Source organism: Vombatus ursinus, unplaced genomic scaffold (genome assembly GCF_900497805.2).
Source record: "Vombatus ursinus unplaced genomic scaffold, bare-nosed wombat genome assembly UNPS02014820.1, whole genome shotgun sequence".
Classification (NCBI taxonomy): domain Eukaryota; kingdom Metazoa; phylum Chordata; class Mammalia; order Diprotodontia; family Vombatidae; genus Vombatus; species Vombatus ursinus.
Genome location: NW_020954598.1, coordinates 24,602,834 through 24,621,867, shown reverse-complemented (window position 1 = coordinate 24,621,867; position 19,034 = coordinate 24,602,834). Strand labels below are relative to the sequence as shown.

The window sequence follows — 19,034 nt, the reverse complement described above, 5'->3', positions numbered from 1 at the left end:
GTGTGTGTGTGTGTGTGTGTGTGTGTGTGTGTGTGTGTGTGTGTGTGTGTGTGTCTCTCTCGATGACCTTAAAACAATGGAAAAGGGGAGGGAAGAGGAATACATTGGGGAGGAGATAGAAGAAGGAAAAATGGGGGAAATTATCTCACACAATAGTGGTATGCAATCAGAAGTCTATACAGACAAGGAAGAAAGGATAGAAGAATAGCTGACATTTGAACCTCACTCTTTTCTGAACTGGTCAAAGGAGGGAATGGCCACACATAGACAGTTGGCTACAAAAATATATTTCACTGAACAGGGAAAGAGGTGGGAGAGGGGACAAGGGAAAATTAAGAGGAGGGAAGATTAAGGCAGAGATTAGAAGGAAAACAAATTCTAAAATAATGTAGAAAAATATTTATAGTTTTTGAGGTGGCAAAGAATGGGAAACTGAGGGACTGCCCATCAAGTGAAGAATGGCTAAATAAATTATGGTATTTAAATGTAATTGAAAACTATTGTGCTGTAAGAAATAATAAAGGGGATGGTTTCAGAGAAACCTGGGAAGACTTATATGAACTGATACAGAGTGAAGTGGGCAGCACAAAGAGAACAATTTCTACAATGACAACAATACTATAAAGATAAACAACTTTGAAAGAGTTAAGAACTCTGATTAGCATAATGACTAACCATGATTCCAGAGGACCAATGATGAAACATACTCCCAATCTCCTGATACAGAGGTGAAAGTAGCAGAGTACAGAATGAGGCATATTTTCCTTTTGCAGATGCAGACTATACATGCTTGTAATAGCAGTTTTGTTTTTCTTTCTTTCTCATTTGGGAGGGTGGGGTTGAGAGGGAGAGAAGATGGATTTTTGCTGATTAAAAAAAATTTAATTAAAAAAAATTCTTTATTCTAATTTAGGGTTCTTTCCACTATATCACACTTCCTCAAATAGCATTTTTCACCTTCCTAATGTACTTTTCACATACTATAGCCACTCAGGAAATGGGCTGGGTCACGTAGCAAGAATGAAGTACAACAGATCCCCAGCGTAAGTGATGTAGTGGTAACCTTAATATATGAAAATATATAGAAAAAAGCCTCTCTGGAGAATGAGGCAACATGGGTAAGAATCCCACCTCTGACACTGTCTATATGACCCAGGACAAGTCAATTTGCCTCCTGGGGCCTTCATTTTCTCATCTGTAGAGTGAGGGGGTTAGATTAGGCCTTTTGAGGATCCTTCTAAGTAGACCTATGATTTGCTAAAGTACAAAAATAAGTCTATTTCATGTTGCTGTGTTGCACTGTGAGCTCCAGGAAGACAGGGATCATGTCATAGCAAAACTCTGTACTTTCCCCGTTCCTAAATATAGGGTTCTGAATGCAGGAAGTGCTTACTAAATGTCTGAATGAATGCACAAATGACACTTCAAAATTTACCCCATATCTGGCCCCAGCCTCCACCTCTTGCCATGGGTGGACCCAGCAGGGGAAGCTGCCATGGTTACCCCTGCCCTGACTCACCCAGGGTCCAGCCCAGGCTCCCCTCCACGGGGGTGGTGCTCTCATCAATGTCGTTCCCATACAGACACAGACCTGCCTCCAGCCGCAGGCTGTCCCTGGCTGCCAGCCCTGCCAGCTTGACCTCCTTATTCTCCAGCAGTGCCTCTGCCAGGTGGACAGCCTTCTCTGCTGGCACCGAGATCTGTGTGAAATACAAGTAATGGGGTTGTAGGAAGGAAGCTAGCTGTTCCCCAAGAGAGTGCCCATGGCCCCCAGGGCACAGCTATCCTAAAGCAGGCTGACACCATCCTAGCCCTGTTGAGAACTTGGGGATAGGGAGAAGGTGTGCATAGTAGTGCCTCAGGTTTTAGAGCCAGAAGGGACCTTGAAGACCATTTAGTTTATCATCATTTTCAAGGGAGGAAACTGAGACCTAGCAGGGGAAGGAACTTGCCCAAATTTCCAGAGCTCATAAACATCTGTGCTGAGATCTGAACCTAGGTCGTCTGACTTGAAACAAAATGCTCTTTCCACTGTGTCCTTATATACCTCCACACCATCCTCCCCGGTATAACCACAGCGTGTCACACGGCAGCCAGGTATTCCAAACACATCCATCACGGCACTGGTCATGAAGGTCAGCTTCCGAAGGTCATCTGACACCCCAGCTTGCAGCACCTGGGCCGCTGAGGGACCTGACGTAAGGAGCAAAGGGGTCAGAGCTCTGCCTAGCACACTGCTTGGAAACCACGCCAGCTGTTGTTCTGTGGTTTTGTGGACGTATGGGGGGAAGAAAAAAGATTTAAAGGAGAGACCTATTTCCTCCCTTCCTCTCACTGTTTACGTCCCAGGTTACTGTGGCAATGCTTGAAAGGAATACACTCACCTTGCAGGGCTAACAAGGCATTATCAATCACCTCCATATTCACATCACAGCCAGCACTTCTCAATTCTGATACTTTGTTCTGAAAGTAGAGACAAAGGTTTGTGAACATGGGCCCATGTTTGGTCCCATAGTCAAACAGTTCTCAATCCAGGTTCTAATGACCACCAGGACCCACCTCCAGTGATAGTTGTTCCCCTACCACTACCCCCTAAGACTTACCAGCCATCGAATAACATCCCCTACCTGCATGAGGGCCATGTCCTTCTCTCGACACCCAGCATTGGACACCACGTACAGATACTCGTTAGATGTGTTTGTCACAATCAGGTCATCTATGATACCACCTTCTTCATTGGTGAAAAGAGTCAGTGTCCCCTGTTACCAAGACCAAGCACATCACCCTCTGGTCATGAGCCCTGGGCTTGAAGCCTGGACCAAAGGATCCAACAGCTACAAAGCAGAAACACTGATCTATGAGACCACCCCAATGACTGGGCAAGCTCATCTTTTTAAAAAAATTTTTTTTTCTCTATTAACAAACACTTATTTTTCACCCCTTCTACCTATATTGCCCTCTTCCTATCACCCCCACCATGGGAAAAAAAAAAGAATACAAAACACTTGTAGCAAATAAGCATTGTCAAGCATACACATTGGCCATATCCAAAAACCTATTCTTCATTCTGCCTATTAGTCCATCAACTCTGTGTCATGAGGGGGGCAGCATTCTTCATCATCAGTCCTCTAGAATCAATGCTGTTCATTACATTCATCAGTGTTCTTAAGTCTTTCAGAACTGTCTGTTTTTTGTTTTGTTTTGTTTTTACAATATTAACATTCTAGTGTAAAGTATAAACTGTTCTCCTGCAGAGTGAACTAAGCAGCAGAACCATGCTTATCTTTAATGGCTAACAAGGCGGCTTAACAAGGGTCTCCTCTGTAGACACACATCTTACTCAGGCTTGCAGGACTCTGGTGCTAAGCTGTGTTTCCAGAAGAAAAGATGTGTCAGGATCAGGGCCAGGGCTTAGTTTGTGATTGGGGTATATACACTTCCTAACACCAATCCCTACATGTGGTGGTTAAATTCCCTTCAGCTGAATTTTTCTAATGGCCTTGATCATGCTTTGCCCCCATTACAAATAAGCCTTACTCAGAAGTACAGCATCACTACACCATTAAGATGGCCTGCACGACATGGTATTCTTCCTGCTCCTTTCTTCCATAAGTACTTCAAGAACACTTCATTGGGTTGGTCTAGATACTCCCCACTCCACCAACACAGACTGAAATCCTTTCACAATTTAGAAGATGGTCTTTGAGAGTTGCCCTGGCTTGACGTTACTTGCAGCCAACCTTGTGATGAGGCCCCCCAGCTCAAGCAGGCTTGTCATGGAACCACAGATACAGCCTGGCACCATGCCCATATACAAAACCCACTAAGACCTGCCATAGGTTGAACTCTATTGGCAAAGTCTATGAGAACCAGGAAGCCTAGACACATTACAATGAGGCACCAGAATTGGATTTTATTGAGGGGATCACCACACATACATAGCAGTTAATGTGGTGTTAGTACATCAGCTGTTGAAATTGAAATCTGTCAATGGGCCTATCCTAACAGCCTAAGTTCAGCTGCAGCCCTAAGATAAAGCCCTGGTTGGGCTCACTGGTAGTACAAACTTACCTGGGGCTAAGCTCCAAGTAGCAGTCCCTCTAGTGGCAGTAAGAACATTGGTAAAGTAAGTCAGTAGGCACTTTTATGTAGGCATTTATGTAATGGGGGAAGAAGGAGTGAGGGAGAAACAGCTGGGAGTTGACAGGGAAGGCCCTTACCTGGTTAGGCTTTAGTTCGGCAATGTCACCAACCACCAAGCTCTCCATCAACTTCACTCGATCTTGACCAAATATCTTGGTCTTGAAAAAAGATTGAAAGATGGTTTTAGCAGAAGAGATATTGTGAAGGTAGAATCGACTGGTGTTCTGTTATCTCAGAGTGACCCCAGCCTACTGACCACTCCTAGATTCCTCCCACAGTCTTTCTGTATGTAAGATCCCTCTTGGCCTCCATTAAGGGGCTCAGATTCAATCTGGCCCGCTTGCATTACTGATACAGATGCTTAGATTCTTTAAGAATCTGGCCAATATAGAGAATTTTTAGAATCACGCACACCTTGACAGGTGTTCTAATAAACCTTGTCTTTGACTGAAAGAAGGCTTGGGTCGAATTGATTCGAGGCAGGACCTGCTTGTCGCTATTTCAGGGTCCCAGCATCCCTAAACCTCAACAGAAACAAATAAGGGAAGGCACTAAGAATTAAGTGGGCTTGGGAAAGGCTTCCTGAGGAAGATGAGATTTTAGTTGGGATTTAAAAGTGGAAGAAAAGGAAATGGTCCCAGAGAAGATGGGGTCCTGTTAGAGGTAAAGAAAGAAGACCCCAAGAGAAAGTGAGAGTGTAAAAGGCAACTGATTGGATATGGAAGTAAGAGTGAGGACTTAAGGAAAGGGACTTAGTTGACAGACTCAGCCTGGGTTGAGAACCTGTATGACTGGGAAAATGGCAGTGTCCTGGACAGTAATAGCAATGTCAAGAAGAGGGAAGGACTTTGCAGGGAAAGATAATAAGTTTAGTTTTGGGACATGTTAATTTTAAGATGTCTACGCAACACCCAGTTTGATATCAATGAGCAGTTGGAGATTCGAGATGGGAGGCTGAGAGAGAAGTTAGATTGGAGAATCATCTACACAGAAATGATAATTTAACTGACAGGCACTTATGATAGAGTATTAACAAAGAAGGGAAGAAGGCCCAGGCAGAGCCTTAGGGGGACACCCTAAGTTGGTGAGCATGACCCAGAAGAAGATCCAACCAAAGACACTGAGGAGTAGTCACAGTGGTAGAAAAAGAGGTAGAAGAAAGTAATGTCATTAAAAACCTAGAGAGAACAGGATGCTCAACTGTGTTAAGAGCTGCAGAAAGGTCAAAAAGAATGAGGAGTTTAAAAAAAAAAAAAAGGTCATTAGATTTCATAGTTAAGAAATTCTTGGCAGTTTGGTAGGGAGCAATTTCAGTTGAATGATGAGATCGGAAGCCAGAGCACAGTGAGTTAAGGGAACAAGAAGCAGACAGCCTTCTGGAGAAGTGAGGGTTTTATTTGTTTGTTTGGTTTTTTTTTTTTGTTTGTTTTGTTTTGGTTTTTTTGGAGGATAGGAGACATGGGCATGTTTGTAAGCAGCAAGGAGGCAGCTAGGAGAAAAGAAGAGACTGAAGATTAGTGAGAGAGGAGGGATGACAGAGGAGGCAATATGCTAGAGAAGACAGATGGAATGGGATTACTTGTACATGGAGAGGCAGAATTCAAACTGAGGTCTGTCCTCTGACTCCAGAAACCTCATTTATTCCATTATTGACTCAGTTACCCTGAGCCCGATTTTTTTAGGTACAAATATTTCCATGTATTAGCTCTCAGTCCTTTGCTGGACCCTGATTACCCAGGTGGAAATTAGTTTCTGAACTCACAAACTGGGGGCCCATGCACGGTGACCCCCCCAAAACTCAGCCTGAAACCAATTCAGGATTTCGGAGCGAATACTAAACCATGTGTACACAATCTATCCTCACCTACTCACAGGTCTACGGTTTAGCTTTGTCCTTCTCAAGATTTCAAAATCCTGATTAAAAATAAAATCACTTCTCCAAAGTCCTCCCACTAATGAACCCTAACATTCCTTTAGCTTGGGAGGAGGGGTGCCAAGGGAGGGCCATTGTAGTAGATAATCTTTAAGGTCTCTTCTAGCTCTAACGTTTTAGGATTCTTAACTATTCAAGTCTACACAGTGCCTGGCTGGCGTAGCCAAGAGCCTAGGGAAAACAAGTGGCCATGGTACTTGAACAGTCAGAACTAGCCCGCCTCCCTCCTTTCATCCTGCACTTAGGGAGAGGTCATTCACCTGCAGCATGTGGGACACATCAAATAGGGAGCAATGTCTTCGGGTGTGCAGGTGGGACTCTATGTGGCTGTCCCGGTACTGTACAGGTAGGCTCCAACCAGCAAAGGACACCATCTTCCCACCGTGGCTCTGATGGAAATCAAACAGGGGTGTTTTCTTCAAGGGTTCCTGCCAGGGAATGAAATCATTGGTCTGAGAAGCTGGCCTCTCCACACCTAGTCCCACACTGGGCAGGTAGGATGGAAATAAGGCTTGAGTCTCTACTCGGGGCCCTTTTCATACACTCTCACTTTCTCTTGGGGTCTTCTTTCTTTACCTCTAACAGGACCCCATCTTCTCTGGGACCATTTCCTTTTCTTCCACTTTTAAATCCCAACTAAAATCTCATCTTCCTCAGGAAGCCTTTCCCAAGCCCACTTAATTCTTAGTGCCTTCCCTTATTTGTTTCTGTTGAGGTTTAGGGATGCTGGGACCCTGAAATAGCGACAAGCAGGTCCTGCCTCGAATCAATTCGACCCAAGCCTTCTTTCAGTCAAAGACAAGGTTTATTAGAACACCTGTCAAGGTGTGCGTGATTCTAAAAATTCTCTATATTGGCCAGATTCTTAAAGAATCTAAGCATCTGTATCAGTAATGCAAGCGGGCCAGATTGAATCTGAGCCCCTTAATGGAGGCCAAGAGGGATCTTACATACAGAAAGACTGTGGGAGGAATCTAGGAGTGGTCAGTAGGCTGGGGTCACTCTGAGATAACAGAACACCAGGGATCTGGACCGTGTGGCCAAGGGAGATAGAATCAAGGGTGCTAAGGGGCCAGGGGCAATCAGGAGGTAACAAAGAATGCTGGCCTGGGTCAGAGGTAATAGAATTGGGAGATAGTGAGTGGCCACAAAGTAAGGCCAGTTGAGAGGATAACTTTGATGATGCCTCAGGTGACCACCAGAGACGTGGCAATGTGGGAAAGTTCAAGAAAGTTGAGGGGGGGCGTTTCAGGGCCTAGGCCCCCTTCATCTTTCTTATCTTGTATATAACTTGTTTGTACTTATTTGTTGTCTCCCCAGTTAGACTGTGGGCTCCTTGAGGGCTGGGGCTGTTTCTTGCCTCTTTCTATAATCCCAGTTTAGGCACTGTGGCTGGGCACACAGTAGGTGCTTAATGTTTACTGACTTTTAAGCCCATTTCCCTCTTCCATTCCCAAAACCTACATCTCCCTCCTTTTCCCTGTCTGAAGACCTTCTCCAGGTCGGCTGATGCCCTTTCCCTAAAGCCACATCTCCTCCCCTACCTTTGGCCCTCCCCAAGCCCCCCCCACTTGTCCCTCCCCAAGTCGGTTCCTCTCCCTTTCCCTGCCCATATAGACTTCTTCCCCAGGCCAAGCTCCACTTCCCCAAATCCCCAAACCTGTGCCCTCTCCCCTTTCCTGCCTGTAGACTCTCCCCTACTTGTCTCTCCTCAGGGCCTCTTCCTTCCCTGAGACCGCTCCTAGGGGCTTCAGTTCCTCTCTCCCCTTTCCTGCTTAAAGACCTTCCCTAGAACCGTCTCGCCCCAACCCCCTCCTCCCCTCCCCTGCCTGTAGACCATCCCCAGGGCCAACTACCCTCTTCCTTCACCCACCCTTCCAGAACCCCCTCTCCAAGGTTTCCGCCTCTCTCCCCCCAAGACCCAACTCAGCTCTTCCTCAAGGTTTCAGCACCACCAACCCCTTCTCTGGGTCTGCAGCCTACTCTTAGGAGCCTCCTTTCTCCCCAGAAGCACCCCGCCCCCAGGGCTCCAGCCCCTCCACTTTGTCTCCTCCCCTAGGCCGCAGCTCCGGCCGAATCCCATCCCACCTGCCCCGAACTGAGAGGCCGTCGAGCTGCTGTGGGGTGGCCACTTCGCACCCCCGCCGCACCGCTGCAAAGAGGGTCAAAGAGACGCCAAGCCGAGCTCCTAATGCGCTGCATCTTCAAGCCGAAACGCTGGGACTGGACCCTTCGCCTGGGGCTCTGCTCTCTGACCGCGCAGGTGCTGGCCGGCTGAGCAGCAGAGGACGGTGGGAGATGTAGTTCCATTTCCCCCTCCCTTTGCCCTGAAGGGGGTCTTTGAGTTTCAGTCCCAGCGATCCGCCAAACTCCAAGGTTTTCTTCTTACCAAACAATGGTATCAATCGCTGCTTGCTGGAACCAGATTTGGATGCTGCCTCTGAAGCAAGGCTTCCACACCTTAGGTAAATTCATCCACCATCATTGTATTAGTATGGGTTGGGGAACATGTTTCATTTCAGGAGATAAAATGATAATTTAGATACCCACCCATGAAGTGTATTTTCCTAAAGAATTAAAAAAAATTCTTATAAGAGAATCAGAAAAAGAAGAACCAGCCACTTGGACAACCACCTGAGAAATAGGAAGAGTATGGCCTGTATTGTAGGAAAAGCAATATATTTAGAATCAAAAGACCTGATTTGGAAAACCTTATCTACTTCTTACTGTGTGACTGTCAGCAAATCACTTAACCTCTCTGAAATTGTTCTCTCATTTATAACATCATCCAGACTGCAGAACTTAGGAGGCCTGCCTGCTTGGAGATAAGGGCCAGAATGGGGTATCCTAGCAACAGTTTGAAATCCTTCCCTCACCCCCTTTTCCCTGTGGAAGCAATGGCTTTGCTTATCCTTGTAAGCTTAAGAAATTGTCAGCTCATCCAAGCATACACAATAGGAACGGTCTGCTCACCCCAACTGCATTTCTATCATCTCTTTGGCTTCTGTATCTGAAAATAAACTAAGTTTGTCCCTGACTTTCCAGGGGAATGCTTGGGTCACTGCACCGTAGTGATAGTTGAGCAAACAAGTCCGTCCGGAATGTAAAGGAACTTAGCTTTTTGAAGAGATCAAGCTGTACTTTTAACTGTGGTCAGGAGAGGACATTAGGGGGAAAATAGTTAAACTTTAATTCAAAAGGGGAGTGCAGTCAAAGCAATTAACCCTTTAGCTGCTAAGCCATCAGAAACTCCCAATTTTTAAAAAATCCACTTGTGCCTAACTACCAATCTAGTCCTTACCCCACTACTCAAGCAGGAGCTGCATAACCAAAACGCTGCAGTAGAAAGAGAACCAAGATCTGGCAGGTTCCTGCTGTCCACCTGGACACAGTTTGCTTTGTAGGAATGCTTCTCTGCTGTTAGCACCTGTTCTGTACTTAGTCCCTGCGCTCAACAGACTAATTCATGTCTTGCCACGTACTAAAGTATTATTAGTAATAAACTTTGCTGGGCACCAGAACAAATGGGATAATACATTATTATATTTTTTAATCACAGTAGGGAAGTTGGCTATCTATTGGAAGCAGTATGCTCAAAAATGGTCCCTTTTGAAGCAAGTACCAAGATGGCATGGCATAGAACTTTCAGGATTAGACAGCAGGTACGGTGTCCGCTTGGCTCAGCAGAAGCTCTGCATCAGCTGGACTTAGTCAACCTGGGGAGGGGGGAAGAGAAGAGACACAGGGAAGAGACAGAGAGAGGAGTAATCTACTCCTAAAACAATTCCCAGTCCATCCAGCTCCAGCTCTCTGTCTTAATTCCCCTCTCTCCTTCTTCCAATCTGTGGTTTGCACATTCTGACTAGGAAAAGAGATGCTGCTTTGTAAGTGACAAGCTGCAGGACCTCAGGGTGTTGGAGAAGGATTCTAGTCAGTTCAAGAGGATGAAATGGGGATTCCTCTCCCAAGTACCTTTGGGCCCTGTGTCTACTCTGGACTATAATTTAGACAATGACTACTGGCTCCAGTTTCCCATGACAAAGACAAACCCTGAAACTTCCAAAGACCAAGACATTTAATTCAGGTTTAGACTTAGGCCAGAGCCAGGTAAGAGGTAGAGAACCAGCTTAAATTATGTCTTTTTTTTTTATGTACCTACATACGTACATTATCGTCTTCTCTGTTAGAATGTAAGCTCTTCAAGGGCAGGGTCTTTGTCTTTTGTCTTTGTGTCCCTCTGCACCTTGAACAGTGTGCAGTACATGGGCTCTTAAAAGACTTGCTTGGTTGAAAGACCTCGTACTGCCGATAGGTATATGGACAACAGATATACCAAAGAATGGAGTTTCCCAAGGCCAAATGAGCTCAGGATCAGAAACAACAGGAAGCCACAAGTTACCATTAAGGCAATACACAGGCAAGACTGTAACTATGCAGGAGTGTGAAAGGAGCTAGAAGAAATACACCATGTCAATACTACGCACACATTGGTTCTAAAGAAGTAACATTGGTGAGTTTTTATGATGAAGCTGAGGCAGGGAAGGAGGGAAAGTTGGCATCTCAGAGTTCAGGCTGAAGCCAGCAGATGGGAGAGTTTCTACCCAGAGCTTACACTCAAGCTGTTTATCAATACCAAGAAGCCTTGGCAGCTTCAACTAGAAGCAAAGAGGAGAATGATACTTTGGGAGCAGACAAGGGACACTTGGCCTCTTTTGTTGCAGGATGGCCTTGCTCCTCAGCACGAATAAAAAGTAATCATCTCAGTCATGAACAAAGTCTGGAAGCCAAACAACCTCGAAGGTTCACGTGTAGGAGAGCAGGTTCAAGTCATAACAGCCATCCACCTGTAACACAAACAGAGATAGTCAATCATGGCCAAATAAGAGCTAGGGAGCTCAAAGCAGAGGCAGCTGGACAACTCACATCAAAGCGGCCGATACGGGCTGTGGTGCGGTTGGCTCGGATCATCTCGGTCAGCATCCACATCTGCTGTACCTCTGAAGAGACCTTATCTGGGTCAGGGAGGGCTTGCTGAAAGAAACACAGCAACGATTTACTAGAAGAAAGCAGTAGGTAGCTAGAATTAAACCCCTTCTGGCTCTGCAGAGCTTCTGCTTCTTACTCGTGGGGCTTCCACAGCCATGACTAATAATCACAGCTTTTAAACTGGTCTAGAAGCACCAGCCTGCAGGTAGTCCAACAGGTGGGGTGGGGCAGTGAATGATTCCAATGTGCCCAACATAGATGTATACAGATCATTTCCATCCCAGTACCAGGACAGCCACAGTCACTCCCTACTGTCACAACCCTTTTGGCAGTGCCTTTCCTTTCACTGTGTTTCTTAGGCCCATGAAGGAGTCAAGGTTTGCAGAAACTGGGAACAAGGATACAGAGGCTTCAGGGAAAAGTGAGCATAGTGTCCCCAGTTCAGTTCTGATGGCACCTCCACCACAGCCAGGTTCTTGCAGAGAGAGGCCTAGCACCGGGCCAACTCAATCTGACAAACTTGCACTAATAATCTGGAAAATAAAAAGCTTTGAGCTAGGTATATGGAGACAGGGAGGAACCAGAAATATAAACAAAAGATGAACTTACCTGAAGGAGGAGCGCTGGCTGCTCATAGGGTGCTGGGTGCGAGAGCCACTTGGTAAAGGCTGATGAAGGACTCTATTAGATAAACCACCACCAAAGGAGATGGGGTTGGGGGAAGAAATGCAACATATTCAGAAGAGAACTTGTTCTCTTTCACTCCCATGTTCCTTCTAAAGTTTCCTCTTTCTATAGAAGGTACCATTATCCTTCTACAAGCTCAGTCATCCTCCCCTTCTTTCTCCCACTCACTCCACATATCCATCCAATCAGCTGCCAAATCTTGCCACTTCTACCTTCCATCCCCTTTCCTCCACTCACACGGCCAAGCCCAGTTCAGGCCTCACACTTCTGGCCTGGACCACAGCAATAGCTCCCTAACTGGTCTGCCTGCCTCAACTCTTTCCCCTCTCTAATCTACTCTCCATAAAGTTGCCAAAGTGCTTTTCCTTTTAATGTGCAGATCTGATGGCCCTCCCCTCCATAAACTCCAGTGGCTCCCTATTACTTTTAGGATCTGTCTGTTCGGCATTTGTAACTCTTTACAGCCTGACACCAACCTACCCTTCCAGGCTTATTATATACGGTACTCCCTTCTAGGCACTCCTTAGTTTAGCCAAACGACCCTGCTGCTACTACTCACAAAAGGCAGTCCACCTGGGCCTCACCTCTGCCTCTTACAATCGATAGCTTCCTTCAAAGTTTAGCTCCAATGCCGCCTTCTTAAAGATGTCCTCGGTTGCAAGAATCGCCTTATCTTTTGTGAATACTTAAGATGTTTACATGTTGCCTCCCCCGATAAAAGACAAGCTCCTTGAGGATAGGAATTGTTTCATTTGGGTCTATGTATTTGTGTCAATGCCTGGCATGGAGAGGCCTAACCCTAAGATACCAACCTTCCCTCTTTCTCTAATTCAGCTTTATCATCATTCAATCCCCTTAAGGACTTAGAAGTGACAGGATAGGGTTCTGCAGTCCTGACTGCACACCAGAGGACCCACATGTATCTACCAATCAAGCAGACTTTGGGATACAGTTCCACACACTAAATACCCTGCTTCTCTGAGGGTTGTCAGAGTACTCCCAGGATATCTGGTATATAATTTGCAGCCCCAGTTACAGCCATGGAACCACTCATTGGCCCTGTCCTCACAATTCCCAGTCTAACTTGGCTGCTGTACCCTCACACTCCTTTCATACACCCATGCTCTTCTGGCTTTGACTTTTCATGCTGCTGGTCTGTCCCAAAGATAAGGTTTACTCATTTTCACTGTCTATTAGATTGTGTGTTTAGACCATGTCATATATAAATGCAGTATCTTACCTAGTACCTAACAAAGGGATCTGAACAGAGTAGGAGACACTTAATAAAAATTTGTTAAATGACTCCATCCAGGCCTTGACCCAAAGTGAAAGTGTATGCTCACAGCTATAAGCACACACAAAGGAGACTGATCTTCAAGAACTGATCCTTTCAGGACACCCCACCCCTCTGCCTTTTTTTTTTTTTTAAATATTGTTCCTTTGATGAGTTTAATGCGTACAGTCTAGTACAAGCTTCAGAACAAACATCATCCATCTTATCTGACAGTTCTCCTCAATCAGGAAAAAGTCTCCCACCTGTGGTCCATGCTGAAAAAACTGCAATTCTTCCAATGTGAAGTTGAGCCATAGTGGGGATGGCTGCCGCAGAATTAGACGCAGCTCCAACACCTTGTCCATGTCACACAGCATCTGCACAAAGGCAGACCTACCTCCATCACCAGCATGCCTCCCATGGGGTCCCTTCCCAGATAGAAGGCCCTCAGGCGACAGGAGATAACCCGCCCCAATCCCACCCTTTGGGGTGTGAGAGAACTCCCTCCTACCTAGCAGTGGAGATGCTGAGGACCCAGAGCCAGCCTCGTTCCAAGGCCCTGCCACTTGTCCTGTCTACAAGGTTCAAGCCTTTTCTAGGCTCAAAGGGCCATATAATAACTAACAAATATAGCACCTACTGTATGCCAGGCACTGTACTAAGCACTTTACAATTATTATCCATTTGATCCTCACAGCAACCCTGAGAGGCAGGTTTTACAATTCTCCCATTTTACAGTTGAGAAAACTGACAGAGGTTAAGTGACTTGCCCAGGGCACAAAGCTGGTATGCATCTGAGGCTGCATTTGAACTCAGGTCTTTTTGAGACCAGGCCCAGCACTCCACTATTAATTACCATTAATTATCCACCGTATCCCCCTAGCTGCCTGGTTTTGCTGTCCTTTCTTAAAGAGGAGCAAAATTACATCAATATGTTGAAGTTAAGTTACAGTATGTCTGACAGCAGCTGATCAGACCAATAGAAGCGTAGAACGCTCTACTACAAGTCAGGCACAAATAGTCCATATGAACATTTGGAGTAGAGATGTCTAAATTTGCACACTGATGTGGGCACACCATGCTGGGCAGTCCTTTGCCAGTATCTCCCATGTTATACAATCAATTCCAAAATTCCTCAGAGAGCTGCCTGTATAAAATATGAACTATTATAATCCCTTGGGCCAAATATTTCCTTCTTGAATATCTATTTCCCTAGTCCAGAAAGCATCTAGAAATCAATTAGGCACCACAGAAATCTAACTCCAGGCTCTGGACTGGTCCAGCCTTTCTAGAAAGAAATTTAGAACTATACTAAAAAAACAAACACTAAACTGTGCACACGCTTAGACCCAGTGATAGTACTACTAGTTTATACATCAAAGAGTTAAAAGAGAAAAAGGACCTACATGTACAAAAAATGATTCCAGGGGACCAATGATATACATGCTTCCCACCTCTTGACAGAGGGGTGATGGAATAAAGGTGATGAATGAGATAAACATTTTTGGAGACAGCCAATACGTAGATTTGTTTTGCTTGACTATGCTTATTGGTTACAAGGGAGGTTTATATTTTTGTTCTGGAGAGTGGAGAACTGGGGAAGGGTGAGATGATAGTCATACAATAAAAGAATGACAAAAGTATCAATGAAGCATTAAACAAATTCTCAGAGCAGAACAGAAAGAAGTACAGAGGAAACACAAACAACTGGGACTATATTGGAACTAATATCCTGAATAAATTATATACGTAAAAAGAAACAAGCTTTATGTAATGGAAATTTTCACTTCCATATACAATCTTCTTTTTCTGTTCTTTGTAATGTGGAAATGCTCATTATCTGGGGGCGTCTGTCAAGTATAAAATAACCAAATAATGGTATACCCCCTCCTCTTTTAAAAAAAAAAAATCTAGTCTCTGGGGTTTTCTTAGACCTTCATACTCCCTTAGTAAAATATTTAACTTTGTTAAAAGTGAGCTTCACAGAGCAAGGAGTCAGGTCTCTTCTCCCCAGAGCCCACTCTTCACCTTAACTCCAGTGGAGAGACAGTTCTCACTGACCTGATGCTTGTATAGGGACACATAATCCTGGGCCCCTTCCTCATTGTGTGGATTGGGCATTAAACAGTAGTCTCGTAAACAGGTAATCCATTTGTTGGATGACTGGTTTGGGGAACCAACCTGGCGCACTCGAATACTCAAGAAGGCTGTGTAATAATTCTTAAAGGTGATCTCCTGTAACTGAAACACACATAAGGGCCTCAGCTAGGGCCGGCACTATTTTGGAGGAAACAAAATCAGGCCAGATCTACAAAATTTTTTACTGTATGCTCCAGTGACAAATACAGAGGACAGAATCAGGACAGGGTTTTGTGTATCTGGGTAACCTTTAAAAGCCCTTACATTCACAGGTAAGCCTGCATTTTCAAGGAAAATTTTAAACTTTCACAATAACATGCAACTTGACTTTTTGGATATTTAAATGGATCTGAGATCTCATCCATGTGGGTACTCTTTCCAATGACATACATCTCAACTCAGCCAGGCCTTCTCATCCTGTGTAACTCTTATCCATATCCTATAAATTCCACTCAATATGATAGAGGTTTTCCTCTAGATTTCTTATTGTTGCATGATAACAATGAAGTACAGATTTCATTAGTTACCACTTGATCCAATTACATGACTTACCCACATGCTTTTCCCATCATACATCACTCTGATATCCTATTTGCAACTTCTGCTATGTAATTCTTCACTGGCAATGTGTTACAGCCTACTATGTGGCATTATGTGCCTCTTCATTGTTCTTTAATTCTTCCCAAACCATGGTGTGCTATGACTCAGAGCCACACAACATCACTAGAAGGATATTGATGTTAAAAAGATGGGCCTTTGTTTCAGGGGAAAAGCTTGGGGTCATTAAAAGAACTTCATAATTTTTCAAAAACAATCCAGTCCATTGTTCCTCCTCTTCAATTCTGGGCTCCAGTCCATTACTCGTGCAAAGTCTTTGTCCAAGTCATAAATAATAATAGAGCAATTCTATACATTTTCTATCCAACTGCCTATCATAACCTGATCAATCCCTCTTCCATTTGGACCCTGCATTGGGGAGCCTATATAGAGTGGCAAATGTCTTTCTGTTTTAAGCCTCTTTTAATATTAATAATCAGATGTCTGTCAAGCAAAGTCACTTAAACTGAGCCACCTTTCAAGCAATCTTCTGTCACTTTGACATGTGCATAGTAGTTGTTGGAGGGAAGACTTAAAGGGTCTGAGTTCTAAAATATCATAGCCTCAGACGATCAAGAAATGCTCAAAGTGGGTATAAACAGGCTTCAACAAGTTACCAAAGAAATGTGCAGGAAGAGTAGCATCCCTTATCAGGGGGTATAACCAGAAAAAAAGAGGTAGGCTGGTCATGTGAGAGTTAACCAATGGAAAGCCCTGCGCTCCAAGGCAGCAAGGCTAGAGAGAGGTTGGAAGATGTAGATTCAAATTCTACTTTTGACGCTCATTAGCTATGTAGCTCTGGACAATTCACCTCATCTTTCCAAGCCCTAATTTCCTCTACTGCAAAATGAGAATAATAATCCTGTAGTATCTACCTTACAGGTTGTAAGGCTCAAATGAAACGCCCTATGAATTGTGCAAACTTTAAAGCACTATATAAATGTCAGTTATTACTATTATTTTTATTGGCTCCATTGATATTAACCAACACAAATGTCAAGAAAACTAGAAGAAAAGCGTTTGGTGGACTCGCCTCTGAGGAATTTAAAAAGGACATCGGATAAGAGTAGAACAGGAGGGGTCAAAGTACCCACGTCCAGAGATCCCAGATCCCCCAGGTATTGCATTATCTAACTCCCAGAACCATTGTGAACAACGCCCTCGAACAAAGAGAAATTGAAAGGGGGATCATTATCATCATCTTCATCATGCACTCAGCTGGACAGAGACCTCGGAGGTCATGCGGTCTGACTTGCATTCTACAGAGAGGGAAACTGAGGCCCAGAGGTGGGAGGGTACTGGACTTCCGTCCTCACCCTTTGCACCGTACAGGCCGCTCAGGGACAGGGTGAGGGTCAGCCCGAAGCGCCGGCCTTCCTCCTCAGCCCCGCCCCGGCCCGGCCCGGGCCCAGCCCAGCCCCTAGGGCCGGCGCTCACCTCAAAGGGCCCGGCAGTGGGGAAGGTGACGTCGATGACCAGGACGCCGGGCCGGCCCTGAACCGTCCGCACATCGCCCACCTGCAGCGCCACAGCCCCCTTGATGTGACAGGGCACCTGCACCCGGGACATGGCGCTTGCGGCCGCTGCATAGAAGTCTTCTGTGGTCCGAGAATCCCAGGCTGGGAAAACTACACCTCCCAGCAGACCCTGCAGCCTGACAGCAAGCTGTCCTATCAGCATTCAGCAGTGTCCGAACCCAGACCGGAAGGGCCTCCGGAAGCTCCCCTTCAACCAATCACTGGCCCTCTCCTAACCTCGTAGCCCCGCCCCTAGCTAGAATCTCGGAGTCGGGCGGGGCAAAGTTGGCAGAGATTCTCAACCGCTCCAGGGCAACCGTCCAGGACTACAAACGGTCCTTTTTCGGCCGCCCCTCCGTCTGCTCTCCTCCCCCCTCTCTTTGCAGAGTCCTGATCCTGATGGAAAGAGGAAGTCGTGGTTTCTAAAACTCTTGCAGTAAATGGAACTGCGGGTGCTGTTGAGACAGAGCCCCTGTCCTATTGCAGAGTCTAACTGGGACCAGACACTGCACACCAAAGACAGTGATATGCACTAGGTACTGCCACTAGGTGGCGTGGTGAGCGAGCGCTGCTCACAAAGTACCCGAGTTCAAATGCCTCCGCAGACACTTACTTCCCCAGGACGCATCACTGAACCCTACTGTGCCTCAATTTTCATATTAAAGTGGGGCTAATAATAATAATAATAACAGCACATATTTCTCAGGTTCATTGTGTGGATCAACTGAGATTGCACTGTAAAAGAGTTTTGCAAACCTTAAAGTGTTAATATAAATGCTAGCTACTATCGTTGGAAAGAAACAAAATAAAGCACTCTGGGCACAAAGGGGTGTTGTTTTGTTGCAAGGATTTTTTTTTCCTTCCCCTATTAACATACTCTTAATCCACGTCAATTTTGTTGTTGGGTTCTTTTTCCACTGACCTCACTTTGTATCACAGGATCATTTATTTCAATCAATCAATAAATATTTAACAAGTGCCTACTATGGGCTAAGTGCCAGGGATAAGAAGAGAGGCAAAAGATAGACCCTGTCCTCAAGGAGCTCACAATTTTAAGGTAGGAGAGACCTTTTAGAAGTCTTCTTCATTTCATATATGAGGAAACCGATGGCAAATTATTTCTATAGCAGATGACAGAACTGAGATGTGAAGACAGAGCTAGCCGTCTGAATACAAATACAGTACTATCCCCTGCCCCACTCTCCACTGCTTCAAGGAACCAGTCTTCCTTCAAAAAAAGCTGAGTTTCTTCATGTTTGTCCTGTTCATGACACAGTAATAGCCCATTCCATGGATAGATCACAGTTTTTTTGACCATTCCCAAATCTCTGGGCATACAGATTGTTTCCTGTTTACCACTAGTAGAGTTAAAGTCTTTTAATATTTCGACACACATCAATCTTTTTTTTTCTTTTAATAAAAAAGTCATCATATTTTAATAAAAAGATAAAGTTTATCCTTAGGATAAAATCCCAACAGCAGGACCATAACTACTTAATTCTGCTCCTGAGCCAAGATTATGACACTGTGCCCTTCTAACCTAATGGTATGGCATTCTTAGGATAGTACTGAATATTTTATTTGTTCTTCTTTGCCCCCCTCAGCTTTGCTTGCTTCACCTTTGTTATAGCCTTGCCTACAATGAGATTAGTGGAGTCAAAGGTTTGTTTTCCTAGGCCAATTTGACATTATCAAATTCCTTTCCAAAAGGTTTGAAACAGCCTAATAGTTAAAAAGTGGGAGAGTACCTGTTTCTCCA

General features: G+C 45.0%; 2 protein-coding genes across 7 annotated transcripts in view; both read right to left on the bottom strand.

Moving 5' to 3' along the window:
• AMT (aminomethyltransferase) overlaps window positions 1-9,517 on the bottom strand; it is a 14,956-nt gene extending 5,439 nt beyond the window's left edge. The window contains exons 1-7 of one of the 3 annotated variants that reach the window (XM_027837110.1): window positions 8,165-9,517; window positions 6,337-6,504; window positions 4,221-4,301; window positions 2,628-2,759; window positions 2,385-2,463; window positions 2,048-2,193; window positions 1,520-1,700 (exon numbers count right to left, since the gene is read on the bottom strand). In XM_027837110.1, the coding sequence (XP_027692911.1) occupies window positions 1,520-1,700; window positions 2,048-2,193; window positions 2,385-2,463; window positions 2,628-2,759; window positions 4,221-4,301; window positions 6,337-6,504; window positions 8,165-8,386 (1,009 nt within the window). In that variant the 5' untranslated portion in view covers window positions 8,387-9,517. Of the gene's footprint in view, window positions 1-1,519; window positions 1,701-2,047; window positions 2,194-2,384; window positions 2,464-2,627; window positions 2,760-4,220; window positions 4,302-6,336; window positions 6,505-8,002; window positions 8,023-8,164 lie in introns of those variants that run through there. The other 2 variants (XM_027837111.1, XM_027837112.1) reach the window with 2 other exon arrangements.
• A 616-nt stretch (window positions 9,518-10,133) lies between these two features.
• On the bottom strand, window positions 10,134-17,420 carry NICN1 (nicolin 1). 4 transcript variants are annotated; one of them, XM_027837113.1, is made up of 6 exons: window positions 17,196-17,415; window positions 15,084-15,263; window positions 13,286-13,399; window positions 11,672-11,743; window positions 11,000-11,107; window positions 10,134-10,920 (listed from the first exon to the last, which is right to left on the bottom strand). In XM_027837113.1, exons 1-6 carry the CDS (start codon window positions 17,325-17,327, stop codon window positions 10,879-10,881), a joined length of 648 nt encoding a protein of 215 aa, XP_027692914.1. In that variant the 5' UTR covers window positions 17,328-17,415; the 3' UTR covers window positions 10,134-10,878. The 4 variants fall into 4 exon arrangements, with proteins under 4 accessions (XP_027692914.1, XP_027692918.1, XP_027692917.1 ...); XM_027837117.1 differs by having other exon boundaries at window positions 15,204-15,263; XM_027837116.1 differs by having other exon boundaries at window positions 17,277-17,413.
• Window positions 17,421-19,034: the final 1,614 nt, after the last annotated feature.

Bases quoted from the DNA above. Each gene is read 5' to 3' on its own strand.
- NICN1 (XM_027837113.1), bottom strand. From the start codon at position 17,327: ATGTCCCGGGTGCAGGTGCCCTGTCACATCAAGGGGGCTGTGGCGCTG. The intron at 13,400-15,083 runs GTCAGTGAGAAC...GCCTTTGTGCAG, and splicing joins TGTCCCTATACAAGCATCAG to ATGCTGTGTGACATGGACAA. The intron at 11,744-13,285 runs GTGGGAGACTTT...TTTATCTAATAG, and splicing joins TTTTTCAGCATGGACCACAG to AGTCCTTCATCAGCCTTTAC.